The sequence below is a fragment of the Polyergus mexicanus genome, unplaced genomic scaffold (assembly GCF_030449975.1).
Source record: "Polyergus mexicanus isolate NDT 795.1 unplaced genomic scaffold, iyPolMexi1.0 SCAF_4, whole genome shotgun sequence".
In the NCBI taxonomy this organism is placed as follows: domain Eukaryota; kingdom Metazoa; phylum Arthropoda; class Insecta; order Hymenoptera; family Formicidae; genus Polyergus; species Polyergus mexicanus.
Window position 1 is genome coordinate 1,215,432 of NW_027223324.1, and position 11,241 is coordinate 1,226,672.

General features: G+C 33.8%; 4 protein-coding genes across 5 annotated transcripts in view; 1 reads left to right on the forward strand and 3 right to left on the reverse strand.

Moving 5' to 3' along the window:
- Positions 1 to 2,097, reverse strand: part of Slmo (PRELI domain containing slowmo) — a 27,855-nt gene extending 25,758 nt beyond the window's left edge. Inside the window, exons 1-2 of one of the 2 annotated variants that reach the window (XM_070295094.1) lie at positions 1,863 to 2,097; positions 1,254 to 1,422 (exon numbers count right to left, since the gene is read on the reverse strand). In XM_070295094.1, the coding sequence (XP_070151195.1) occupies positions 1,254 to 1,422; positions 1,863 to 1,894 (201 nt within the window). In that variant the 5' untranslated portion in view covers positions 1,895 to 2,097. The remainder of the gene's footprint in view (positions 1 to 1,253; positions 1,423 to 1,862) is intronic. The other variant, XM_070295093.1, reaches the window with a different exon arrangement.
- Positions 2,083 to 4,187, reverse strand: LOC138932861 (ATPase WRNIP1). The gene is made up of 5 exons (XM_070295091.1): positions 3,796 to 4,187; positions 2,895 to 3,717; positions 2,645 to 2,836; positions 2,486 to 2,540; positions 2,083 to 2,167 (listed from the first exon to the last, which is right to left on the reverse strand). Exons 1-5 carry the CDS (start codon positions 4,135 to 4,137, stop codon positions 2,134 to 2,136), a joined length of 1,446 nt encoding a protein of 481 aa, XP_070151192.1. The 5' UTR covers positions 4,138 to 4,187; the 3' UTR covers positions 2,083 to 2,133.
- A 131-nt stretch (positions 4,188 to 4,318) lies between these two features.
- On the forward strand, positions 4,319 to 6,298 carry LOC138932494 (uncharacterized). The gene is made up of 2 exons (XM_070294395.1): positions 4,319 to 4,420; positions 4,497 to 6,298. The coding sequence occupies exon 2, from the start codon at positions 4,530 to 4,532 to the stop codon at positions 6,084 to 6,086; it is 1,557 nt and encodes a 518-aa protein (XP_070150496.1). The 5' UTR covers positions 4,319 to 4,420; positions 4,497 to 4,529; the 3' UTR covers positions 6,087 to 6,298.
- A 160-nt stretch (positions 6,299 to 6,458) lies between these two features.
- On the reverse strand, positions 6,459 to 10,048 carry Eogt (EGF-domain O-GlcNAc transferase). Its single transcript, XM_070294394.1, has 11 exons — positions 9,412 to 10,048; positions 9,051 to 9,338; positions 8,566 to 8,772; positions 8,327 to 8,475; positions 8,085 to 8,248; positions 7,893 to 8,013; positions 7,648 to 7,801; positions 7,365 to 7,565; positions 7,167 to 7,300; positions 6,978 to 7,080; positions 6,459 to 6,884 (listed from the first exon to the last, which is right to left on the reverse strand). The coding sequence occupies exons 2-11, from the start codon at positions 9,222 to 9,224 to the stop codon at positions 6,624 to 6,626; spliced, it is 1,668 nt and encodes a 555-aa protein (XP_070150495.1). The 5' UTR covers positions 9,225 to 9,338; positions 9,412 to 10,048; the 3' UTR covers positions 6,459 to 6,623.
- Between the last annotated feature and the right edge of the window lie 1,193 nt (positions 10,049 to 11,241).

The window sequence follows — 11,241 nt, forward strand, 5'->3', positions numbered from 1 at the left end:
CATGAAAAGTTGGAAGATTAAATTGTAAAAGGTTTCTGCGTAATCAGCGCGAGTCGATAACTTATTTAAGCTAGCAGACAACATAAAGTCTCGAAAAGATTGTTTTGATAAATTTTCGCATGAATGAAGTGGTTTTATCCACGTTCCACGAGAGTGCGTTATAAAAATCGATGAACCGAGCTGTTGGTAAGTCGTCGCAAGGTTCGGGCAACTTGACCATTGCGCTCTGTTCTGTCTTAAGCAACGACCTTGTATAGTATATCCATGTGGCTATATACTTGAGAACGCAATGAAACATTCTTTACAACACAGCTTTATTGCTGCCTCGACACATAGAGCAATTTTTTATCTTCTTATAATAGAAAAATTCAATGTCGTGCTACATTGTGCAATCATATGTAATCTTTCCTCATTAACGATTAAATAGCAAGATTAGATTTGAGTGATTACAGAATGAATCACGCGCGATGACGTTTCTTTGTATTAAATTTCAAAATTTGCATTATAATATCGCGCTTTCATGGAACATGTATGGCATAAGTAAAAATTCTTTTATTTCAAACTTTGCATTGTAATGTAAATTGCATTGTAGCATTCTCTTGCTGAGATACTATTTTGTTTCTTGAAGTGAAAACAGCTGACTAATATTTAAACAAAAAATTTATCCACAACAAAAAGACATGTTCCTTTACGCTAATTACATTATTGCAAAACAATACTATAGCATTTCACACGACAAAATATTCATAGTCCTGTGTGTATATATTTTGAATTATGAAACAAATTTATTCATTCATAAAAAAACTGTATACGAGATTAAAAAGATTACATGTATAACAATGTATCAATACATCCGCAAGATGCTAGGTAAGCATTTCATAAATGGCACGTGACAAAGCTATACGTAACAAGCACGTAACAAGCTCGTATGTCTATATCAGCGTATTATGAGTCGATACAATTGTATTGGTTTCTCGTATATCAACAAACTGTATTGCAACGGTGTTGGTATCGAGCTTTATATAGTGAAATATATATTGAATAAAAAATCTTATATAAGAAGACTAATTTTTCATTTAATCTATATCAATATCATTTACATAAAATGAGTCAAGAAACTATTACAATTATATTAACTCTGACATTCACAGATTACCGTTCAAGAATAGGTTGGGTTAGGTTAAGTTAGATATGATATCGAACGCGCGCGCGATAATAGAGTGACACGTGGCAAAATTACAAGTAAGACCTACCGCTTGCGTCCATTTAGGAAATCCCCATTGTGTAGATACAACAAGTCTGTGGGTGTGAAGAACACCGTCAACTACTTTTCTGTCGATGACATCCGCCCCGATTACCGAAGGTACCATAGGGTTCGGGTATTTTCTCCATGCAGCTTGCGCTACCGTTTCCCATGGATGACTGCGGAAAGGGGGAAAGAGATTTATTAAAATTATTATTGTCTAAAAAAATATATATAAAAATTATTATTCTGTTCTGAGAGAAAACGTTAACCTTATATAACATGGATTAAATTAATGTGCTATTTTAATTTTCTTCTATACTTTTGAGATAGAATACAATGTTTTATAATTCTAAAAAGCAAATTAAAAAGATATAAATGTACTATAGAATTCTAGATGTCACAGATATATACATATATAACCTACATCTTTGCTTCCCCCTCCCTAGCGAGAAGTTGCCTTATTCATGAAATGTAACAAGTAAAACGATTAACGATAACGAGGTTGTTAGGAGTGTAGCCGAGTTATTGTTTTTAGATGAATTTCACAGGAATAATGTCGACGAAGAAGTAATGAAGCACTATATGAAGTGAGTATCCGCGTTCACTCCATACTTACTCGAAGATATGTTCGGACGTCCAGATTTTCATAGCGTTATGGATAGGGCGAGCGACGCTGCATGTAGGGCAGGCACTGTAATTTAACGTGCGACACGTGCGCGGAACAGGCTGTCACGATTTCGAGCGTCTGCCGTGCGTCGAGCCGTCTTTAAAAATGTGATGTAAGTGGGAAAGATTTTACAACGACAAGACCAGTATGTTCTGTCCCACGCTAAACAGCGTGAACTGAGGTATCAGCCAATGGCTGACGCATTACGTAGCGCGTAACGTCATTGGTCGATCTGCGTATGCGACAATGGCGCGCTAAAATCAAATATAACGTATATAAATAAAGCACTCGTATAAGTTCGATATTTATAAAGTTTGGTGTGTAGAGATATGCGGGTACTTTAATAGTTATTAAATAACTCGCTAATTTTGAGATAAATATCTATAATATAAGTTGATGTATCTCGATTAGTAAGAAGTTAATCAATTGATCAGTTTTAGCTTAAAATATATGGAAATTGATAACAATTCTATCTTGGAAGTTGAGAAGGTTAATAAAAAAAAATTGAATATAAATATAGCATAAAAAACCGTGTATAGTATTAAATATTAGTATTTTAAATATTTACATACTCTTTTTCTTGAAAAAAATTGATGTGCTGTAATTCTGTAGGTAAACAATCGATATCTGTAAGGAAAAGACGATAGGTTATTGTAATATTAAAAATAAGCGATAATTATAAAAGCAATGAAATAAATGATAATTACATAAGCAAAGAAATAAAATCTTACGTCTTATATGTAATGGCACAGCAGGCTGAGGGTCTTCGTGTCCCAAAATAACGTCCTTAGCTGCTTTTAACGCATTGTATACTGATCGAGACTTTGGTGCTTTCGCTAAATAAATTGTACATTGTCCCAAAAGTACATCGCACTCTGGCATACCAATCATTTGACATCCATACATTGTATCAACAGCTACACCTAAATTTTAAGAACAATTTATTTATGTATACTATGTGAAAACAATCTCTTTTTTTACCTAAAGCATCTGGATCAGCTAGACCAATATCCTCACTAGATATCCTAACTAATCGTCTTGCAATGTTTACTGGATCTTCCTTAGCTGCCATAATTCTAGCCATCCAATACAGAGAAGCATTTGCTTTACCAGCTCTTATTGATTTATGAAGAGCAGAATACAGATGATGGCTCTGATTGGTTTCTTTCTCAGAAAGCACATGTGCTTTTATTAAATTCTCTTTAATATCTTTCAGAATAATATCATTATTACAAAATGTTTTTAATCTATCTGTCTTTTTTGCAAGCACCGCTAATTCTAGAGTATTCAGAGCTACACGTGCATCACCATCGCACGCTTCTGCTAGCCACTGTATTGTATCATTATCAATACGAAATTTAAGATTTGAATGGGAATGTAACTGTTTTCTGTTCATTTCATTTTTTTCTTGTACACTGAATATGCTTCCATTCATATATTCTATTGCCTTATGAAGAATCTCTGTTATATCACATTCTGTTAGTTTATTTAGTACAAATACACGACAACGACTTAACAAAGCTGGATTCAAACTGTAAGATGGGTTTTCAGTAGTACACCCAATTAAAGTGAATGTTCCTGCCTCTACATGCGGCAAAAATATATCTTGCTGAAGTTTATTGAAATAATGAATATCATCCATAACAACAATAGTTTTGCATCCAAATCTGGATTTGTTCTTTGCTGCGGTAACAGCATCTCTTATATTTTTTACACCAGAATTTATTGCAGATAAATTTACAATGTACACATTATCACTTGCTGTTTCTTTACTTAAACATGCTATTATATTGGTTAAGGACGTCTAAAATATAAAGTACAAAGATAATTACTATAAAGTATAAAAGTAAAGAGTATAAAAAATAGTAAAGAATAAAATTACCTTTCCACATCCAGGTGGACCCCAAAATATCATACTGGAAATCTCTCCCTTTTCCAGTAAGTGACCCAAGACAGTGCCTGGACCAATAATTTGTTTTTGTCCTATGTAAGCTGCAACATTTGTCGGCATCATTTTTTCAACAAGCGAGACATGTTCCTTATTTAGTTTCTTATCTCCCTCTAAGAATTGTACTTTGGAATGTTTTGCAAAAGTATATCGAGATGTCGATACATTTTCCATATTATTTGACATTTGATTGGTATGCACTTTAATCTTTTTACTTTTATTGCTTATAACACAGTTTTCTTCAAAAGGAAAAGATCTTTTAGATTTTTCTTCCATGTAATTTTCTATTTCTTGATTATACTATTCCATTTTTCTACGCACTTGTTTGTGGTTTGTGTTTGTATTTGGCGAGTATTATTAGCATTAGCGCGAATATATACACCAAATAACGATTTTATCGACAGTGTAAAAAGTGCTAAATAATTACAATTTTCAACACAGTAGATATGATGGCGTTGCTATGCGAATTTGCACTATGCGTATTTACATACAACATTTTGCATATTTGTCGTGAAACACCCGACCGAATTATGAATTAACGGAAAGATCGTCCGCAACTGTAAGTTTCTCGTCTACGTCAAGTATGCTTTTTATATCAGTTGCGTAAAATTATAATTGGATTGGAACGCTCGTAGAGAACGCCTGAGAAATTCAATGTATCTGCAACGATGGCGTTGGGCAAGGAACAATATCGTCTTGAACAAGAAGCGTTCGTTTCTAATCACGGAGGTACGACACCGCAAGAGGTAATTTTCACGCTTTTACCGAACGTTTGCGGCATCTTGTTGACAACGACGACTCTGGCAGTCCTTAGGAAATACACCCACAAAAATGTGAAAGTTGTCATAGAATTCGTACTAATTATTATCCCGACTATTTTATGCTGTACTGTATTATCGGAACACATCGGTAGTGTATGTATCGTAATGATAACTATTTCTGCATTAAATATAATGTTATTAGGAAGTAAGGGCACTCATCTTTCTAATTTAGATGTGCGGCCGGTTACCGGTAAAAGGCCCTTCATAACTAACTTTCGCGCGTTAACCAATATTATAACTGCGATTTGTATATTAGCTGTCGACTTTCGAATCTTTCCGCGAAAGTTTGCCAAGACAGAAGTGTTTGGATATAGTTTAATGGATACGGGTGTTGGGCTTTTTATATTAGCCAATGCCTTAGTTGCACCAGAAGCTCGAGACATTTCCACTTATCGCCAAACGGGATTTCAGGAAACTCTGATGAAAAATATAACAAATTGTTTCCGAAGCTGTGTACCTCTTTTGGTGTTGGGTTTTGGGCGTTTTGTAGCAGTTGAGTATATAGGATATCAGAAGCATGTCACTGAATACGGCATTCATTGGAATTTCTTTATAACTTTAGCTGTTGTTAAATTATTTACTAGTATGATTACCAGTACGATTAGCTCGAAGTATTCGCTATTGTCAGGTGCTTGGATATTGGGTATGCATGAGTATATTATGAGCACAAAAGGTTTAAAGACATGGGTTTTAAGAGATAGTCCAAGAGATGATTTTTTCTCTGCCAATCGAGAAGGCTTAGTTTCTGTACCTGGTTATGTAGGTTTGTATTTCATTGGTGTAGCTGTTGGAAGATTAATCCATTCCACATATCAAAATTCATATACAAAATTGAACATTTCTGTAAAACTATATCTTGGTCTTGAATTTGAAGCAAGCTACAATGAGTCTATGTTGTTATGTATTAAGTTATCTTTGATATCTGCACAAGCTTGTATCGCAACATTATTATGTGATTCATACTCAAAGGTTTCAAGAAGATTAGCCAATGCTGGATATTGTATGTGGATATTGACTTTGACAACTACATTGCTTACTTTGTTATTACTTGTAGAGATTGTGCTAGATATAACTAATTATGCAGCGAGTGAACCGTGCAATGAAAGTAAAACAAAGAAATTAAGTAAAAACTTGCGATTAAATTTAAAAAAAAATGTTGAGAGTGATAGGAAAGAAAATAAAGAATGTGTAGTTAAGAGATCTTTGGAAATTTGTGATGCTGTAAATTACAATGGTCTGTTTTTCTTCCTTCTTAGTAATGTTTTGACTGGTCTTGTCAATATGTTGGTCTACACATTATATGCAAAACAATTGGTAGCTGTATTAATATTAGTTATATATATGGCTATAAGTATATTTTCTGCATTGATACTTTACAGATTACAATTATCAGTTAAATTGTGAAAAGTTTCCAAAAATTGTAATAAGCCAATTTTCATGAATTTCCAACTTTTGAAATAGAATTTTTGATAATTATGCTAAAAGTATTATTCCTTCAAGTATTTTCATATTTGTTTCTATATCGCTAAAAATGATTGTATAATTTATATCTCAACACATGTATAGAAAACTATTTTTATTATAAATTATGTTAATTTTTATATAATCAAATATATATATATATATATATATATATATATATATATATATATATATATATATATAATTAAATATTATATAGATATTATATAAACACTTTATAATTAAGAATTAGCAATTAAGAGGAAACACTGCCAAAAGCAACTCAAACATATCGAAAGAATTACATCACACATTTATTTATTAAAATATACATTAATATAAAAAAATGAGTAAAAAGATTTGTTCAATAACAAATGCTTTACTGCATTTCAGATCACACCACTCAATCTGTTTTATTAACATATCTAAATTTTTAAAATTTAATATCTAAATTTTTAAAATTTAGTACCTAAATTTTGTTCACAATTCATCTTTGGATAATATATTCGACTTTTCTTGCAACCGAATAGATTCTTTTGCATTAGTAGATTGTATCGATTCTTTATTATCCGTCGTTTTAGTATCATTTTGTATTTCACTGTGAAAATTATTGATAAACTTGTTAAACGCCTTATGATGTTTTATGTGATGTCTTGCAAGCGAAACGATTCTCAGGAATTCTTTAACATCAAAACTATAGTTTGTAAATTTAGCATGAGCTCCGCCGTCGGGATGCGTTCCCTATAAATTTTTAAATATATTATTTTTAAGTTTTATTATATATTTTGTCATATATTTAAATATTAAAATTCAATGAAATGTATATAAACATACTGGATCCTGCTGTACTAATTTTAATGTATCTTCCCATGTAAAATATTTCACGCCTCTCAATCGTGCAAGATCCTTGTAACAATTAGGATCTTCGCAATTATATCTGAGAACAGTTGGAACGAATATAGCATAATGCTCTACCATAATGTTTCACAATCATATTTTTAGAAGTATTAATAGCGATCTTACATTTCAAACACCGCTGCCCAATCTGGTAAAAACATTAGATGCGTCAATCCGGCACCATGAATGCCAATAAAAATGTCAGAATTTCTAGTGATTTCCAGCTGCTTTCTGAATGGCACATTTTTATTGTATACTACCTGCAAAAACGAATCGGTAGTATGACATACGATAAATAGAATATTAAATCTATTGAAGTTTTACCTTTCTGACTTTATACTCCGGGTTTTCTTTCAAAGCTTTTAACAATTCGTTTTCATTCAAAATTTTTCTATATTGAGTTTCTCTACTTAGCAATGTGACACGGATTTTGCGATCTTTCCTTTGATGAAGAGGTATTTGAAGTCTATGTAGAATATGATCGCTGAAAGCTTTGAATAATCCGGATTTTTCACAGCCATAAATCTAAAAAATATTTTCTTGTAATTAATAATGTTTTTAGAGCTTTTTTGAACTATCATAATGAAAGGATATACAATGATAGTACTAATGGAGTATTGTAGTACAGTCCGAATATCATTCGTGGCAATAAGGGAAACACCAGGTTCTTAAAACATACTGTTTTGCCTCTAAATGTTTTTAGATCCCACAATGGATTTCTAGTGAATGCTTCAAAAGTATCTTGGAATGCCGATCGGTAACTGAAAGCAAAACATAATTTGATATATCTAACGATTCATGATTTTTATTTCATACTTGTGCCAATTTTGTGTTATACTTCGTTTTATGTACCTATAACTTTCCCATATCATTATATGAGTATCTGTGTCGAAGACGGATGGGTGCGAAAGATTCACGTGCAATGACGCATACAGGTTGAAGAAGTCGCAAAAATGATGATACATATTTAATACTATAAAAAAAATGATGAATATGAATAATTTGTTTGAGAAAATCTTTTTGTGCGAATATCTTTAAACTTACTGGCATCTATTTTCATAATGAAGGTCGGTTTTTCTATAACAAGATCGCAATCACCGTGAATGATCGGCCGACGATGCAATTTTCGAAAATTTCGTAATTCTGGTCCCCAGGATTGCAATGGGCTCATATGGTTTGCATTTTCCTGTACTCTCCTTTCGTTCAGCCTGATCGCAGAAGAGAGAGTTAGATACTTTCCAATTTCTCGTACAGGTGATCTATTTTGCTCGCTGATATTTTCTTACCCACAGTAGCCGCCAATTTGACCTTCTTTTAAAACGTCCATTTTGTATCGTATAGGTTCCTTGCGATTTAGCAAATCCGTAAAATTTAGCATCACATTTCTCGCTCTGCAAAATCTCATATGCTCTGAGCATTCCAAGGACGAATCATCCTGAAAAAAATTTGATCATGATATCGACTTAATTATCTTTTTATATTCCGTGCATAACGTCAGATTTATATTATGATTCAGTGAGCTCACCACGAACAATGGCTCGCATAATAGCATCATCTCTTTCCTCTGGTCGCGCACGTATCCGAAATCACCTTGTGCGTAATACGTATCTAATTGAGCTTTTTTTGTAGCGACCCATCCTTTGTGATCTCCTGGACAGTGTGGAATGGAAAAAAAATTTTCCATTTTGCAGCCTTCCTCGTAGCCCCAACAGGCTTCTGTATCGAGATTGTCCTGGAGTATATCGCAAAATTGACATGCTTTTTCATTAATTATATAAAATATAATACATAAAATGTAAGAACAATTCGAGAAGTTTTTTTATGAATGAAAATATATATGGGGTAATATCTGGTATTGTAATGCCTATTTGCAAAACTAAGTAAAATCGTTTTCGAAATTGATAAATAAAATTTTTCATATTTTTATATAATATATTTAAGTATATCATACATACGAAAAACGAGGGTGAAAGCGAAGAATATCGATGAGGAATTAAATACGAGCCTTACCTTATACGGGCAGGTCGCATCGTTGCGGCATTTTTCTGCTTCCGTGGGAAAAGAGTTAAAATAATACTTGACGTGCGTGTGCGGTAGATTGATATCTGTGTAATTGCCGCCAATGGCAGTGACCGTGAATATATATACGAGCACCAGCGACACAGGATGAGCCGCGAACAACATCCTTATGATGTATAAAAAGGCTACTGGAACGGAGCGGATATTCTTCAGGAGTTCCTCGCAAGTTTCTCTTGCAACACGCGGCGGATTGCACGGCGTGAATGAAAAACGGACCACCTGTAAAGGTGGGTGTATGACTTTACCTACCTACTATGGCCTGTCATACAACCACGTGTATCCGCGTACTTACACACGCGCGTAGGACTCGCGAAAGAACGGTGAGAGGCGACGCTGAAAATATGATGCGTGAAATGCGAGGCAGCTTACATCATTGATATTATACACTGGCTCGTCTTGGGAAGTTGGCGAAGAGACACTTTTTTTATTTTGAATAATACATCAGCGTTTTATCGATCTATCGAAAATTAATAGCATTTATAATTATTAATATTTAATAGTGTATATCAATAGGTTCTTTTGATAACGAAGCAAGTAAAAATATCGAAATAATTATAAACAAGTTTATTTAATAATGTGTTTTTAGCTAAAGTATCAAAATATATTTTTTTTCTTTTTATAGACACAAAAGAGAAGGAGAAAATTCTTTTGGACATCCAGTTGTCTGTCACGCGTGATCAGCTGTTTAACATAATATTTGCAATATGGCTGCGCACGAACTGTCACTGGCAAAGATTATTTAATTGTTATCGCTAAATTTACTCAAATTGTTTCTTTTCGAGATATCAAATGATCCATTTTCGCGGAATAAACCATCGAAGCAATGCACCTTCGAACAACTCTTACCACTCTAATCACTTAACCTCCACCGTCTTGAGGTTCGGATCTTTGAATCGTATTGTGGGCTTTGTATCGTGTATGAAAGCATTTTTAACCGAATTAGATCCATCTGGGTCCATCTATGGGTTTCTTTCCATCATACGGGCTACAAAAGGTAGCATTACTTAGAAAACGTTGGCAAAATAGGAACATGAAACTTTTATTTGGTATCGACATACAATATAGTAGATAAGATGAGATCTGTAATACCTTCTCAGTTTTTCTGTCGCTCTTCAATACCGATCAAATATAGAAACTGAATGGGGGCAGCATCGAGGGAGGGCGCTCTTAGTCCATCTAAATGAATTTGCCACAAACAATTAGCGCGCGCAGTGAAAGTTTGTTCTATTTGCAATTTGCGTCTATAATTTGTAAAAGAAACTTAAAAACTTGGTGTATATTTATTAATGTGTGTGTAGAATGATGAGGCAATAATAAAGATCTTAGAAGGTAAGCTTTATACTATGGATAAATTGTTACAAACTATCGTTTTGCTCATTTTGTCTTCCGTATCCGCGCGTGACGGTTATATTTCAAATTCGCGTATACAGAAATTACGATGTCTTTAGAATACAAGCATGAAATGAACAGGCTTTGTAAAGAATCATTCCGTAATGCGGGGATTATTGTCTAGCATTAATATCGAATGTGATAGCTTTCTTTATTATTATTCATCGTGCTCTTATGTAAAATAAGGCTCGATAAGTCTATCGAACGCATCTTATTACGCTAATCCTTGCGCGATATTTCAGAAACGATTTCGTCTTATACGGAAGAGACAGTTGGATTCTTCTCTCGAGAGACGTGATCGAGTCAGATTCTATCTTCGCAATTTATACGATTTTACTCGGAGAGAAAAAGAAGAGGAGAAACGAACTGAATCTATGCGAATCTCTCTGCATTTACTGGTTAGAATCCACCGAATCCAAGACTCCGGTAGACATAAGTCTTGATGTAATCTGGAAGACTAGGATATCGTACAATTAAAAGCTACGTTTGCAGCGCGAAAGGAGCACAGATTCGGATCTATGCAATTTATCGAATAATTTTGTGCGACGTCCATCGTTCCTTTTTTCCGTCAATGTTGACGCCGCGGCGTATTCGATATTTTGTACGTAAGCGAGTCTTTTAAATGTTCACATAGAATGTAGATACACGTTTAACTATCGAAATATCGGACCATAACGAAACCTATGCGTGAGGTTTCTACGTGGGATCGAGCGATCTCGATCTTTTCTCACCG

Coding starts and splice junctions, on each gene's coding strand:
- LOC138932861 (XM_070295091.1), bottom strand. CDS start 4,137: ATGGAAGAAAAATCTAAAAGATCTTTTCCTTTTGAAGAAAACTGTGTT. Junction 2,837..2,894: donor AGCTGATCCAGATGCTTTAG/GTAAAAAAAGAG, acceptor CTTAAAATTTAG/GTGTAGCTGTTGATACAATG. Junction 2,541..2,644: donor TGTGCCATTACATATAAGAC/GTAAGATTTTAT, acceptor TTTTCCTTACAG/ATATCGATTGTTTACCTACA.
- LOC138932494 (XM_070294395.1), top strand. CDS start 4,530: ATGGCGTTGGGCAAGGAACAATATCGTCTTGAACAAGAAGCGTTCGTT.
- Eogt (XM_070294394.1), bottom strand. CDS start 9,224: ATGTTGTTCGCGGCTCATCCTGTGTCGCTGGTGCTCGTATATATATTC. Junction 8,014..8,084: donor CATTATGAAAATAGATGCCA/GTAAGTTTAAAG, acceptor TTTTTTTTATAG/TATTAAATATGTATCATCAT. Junction 7,301..7,364: donor CGGAGTATAAAGTCAGAAAG/GTAAAACTTCAA, acceptor TCGTTTTTGCAG/GTAGTATACAATAAAAATGT.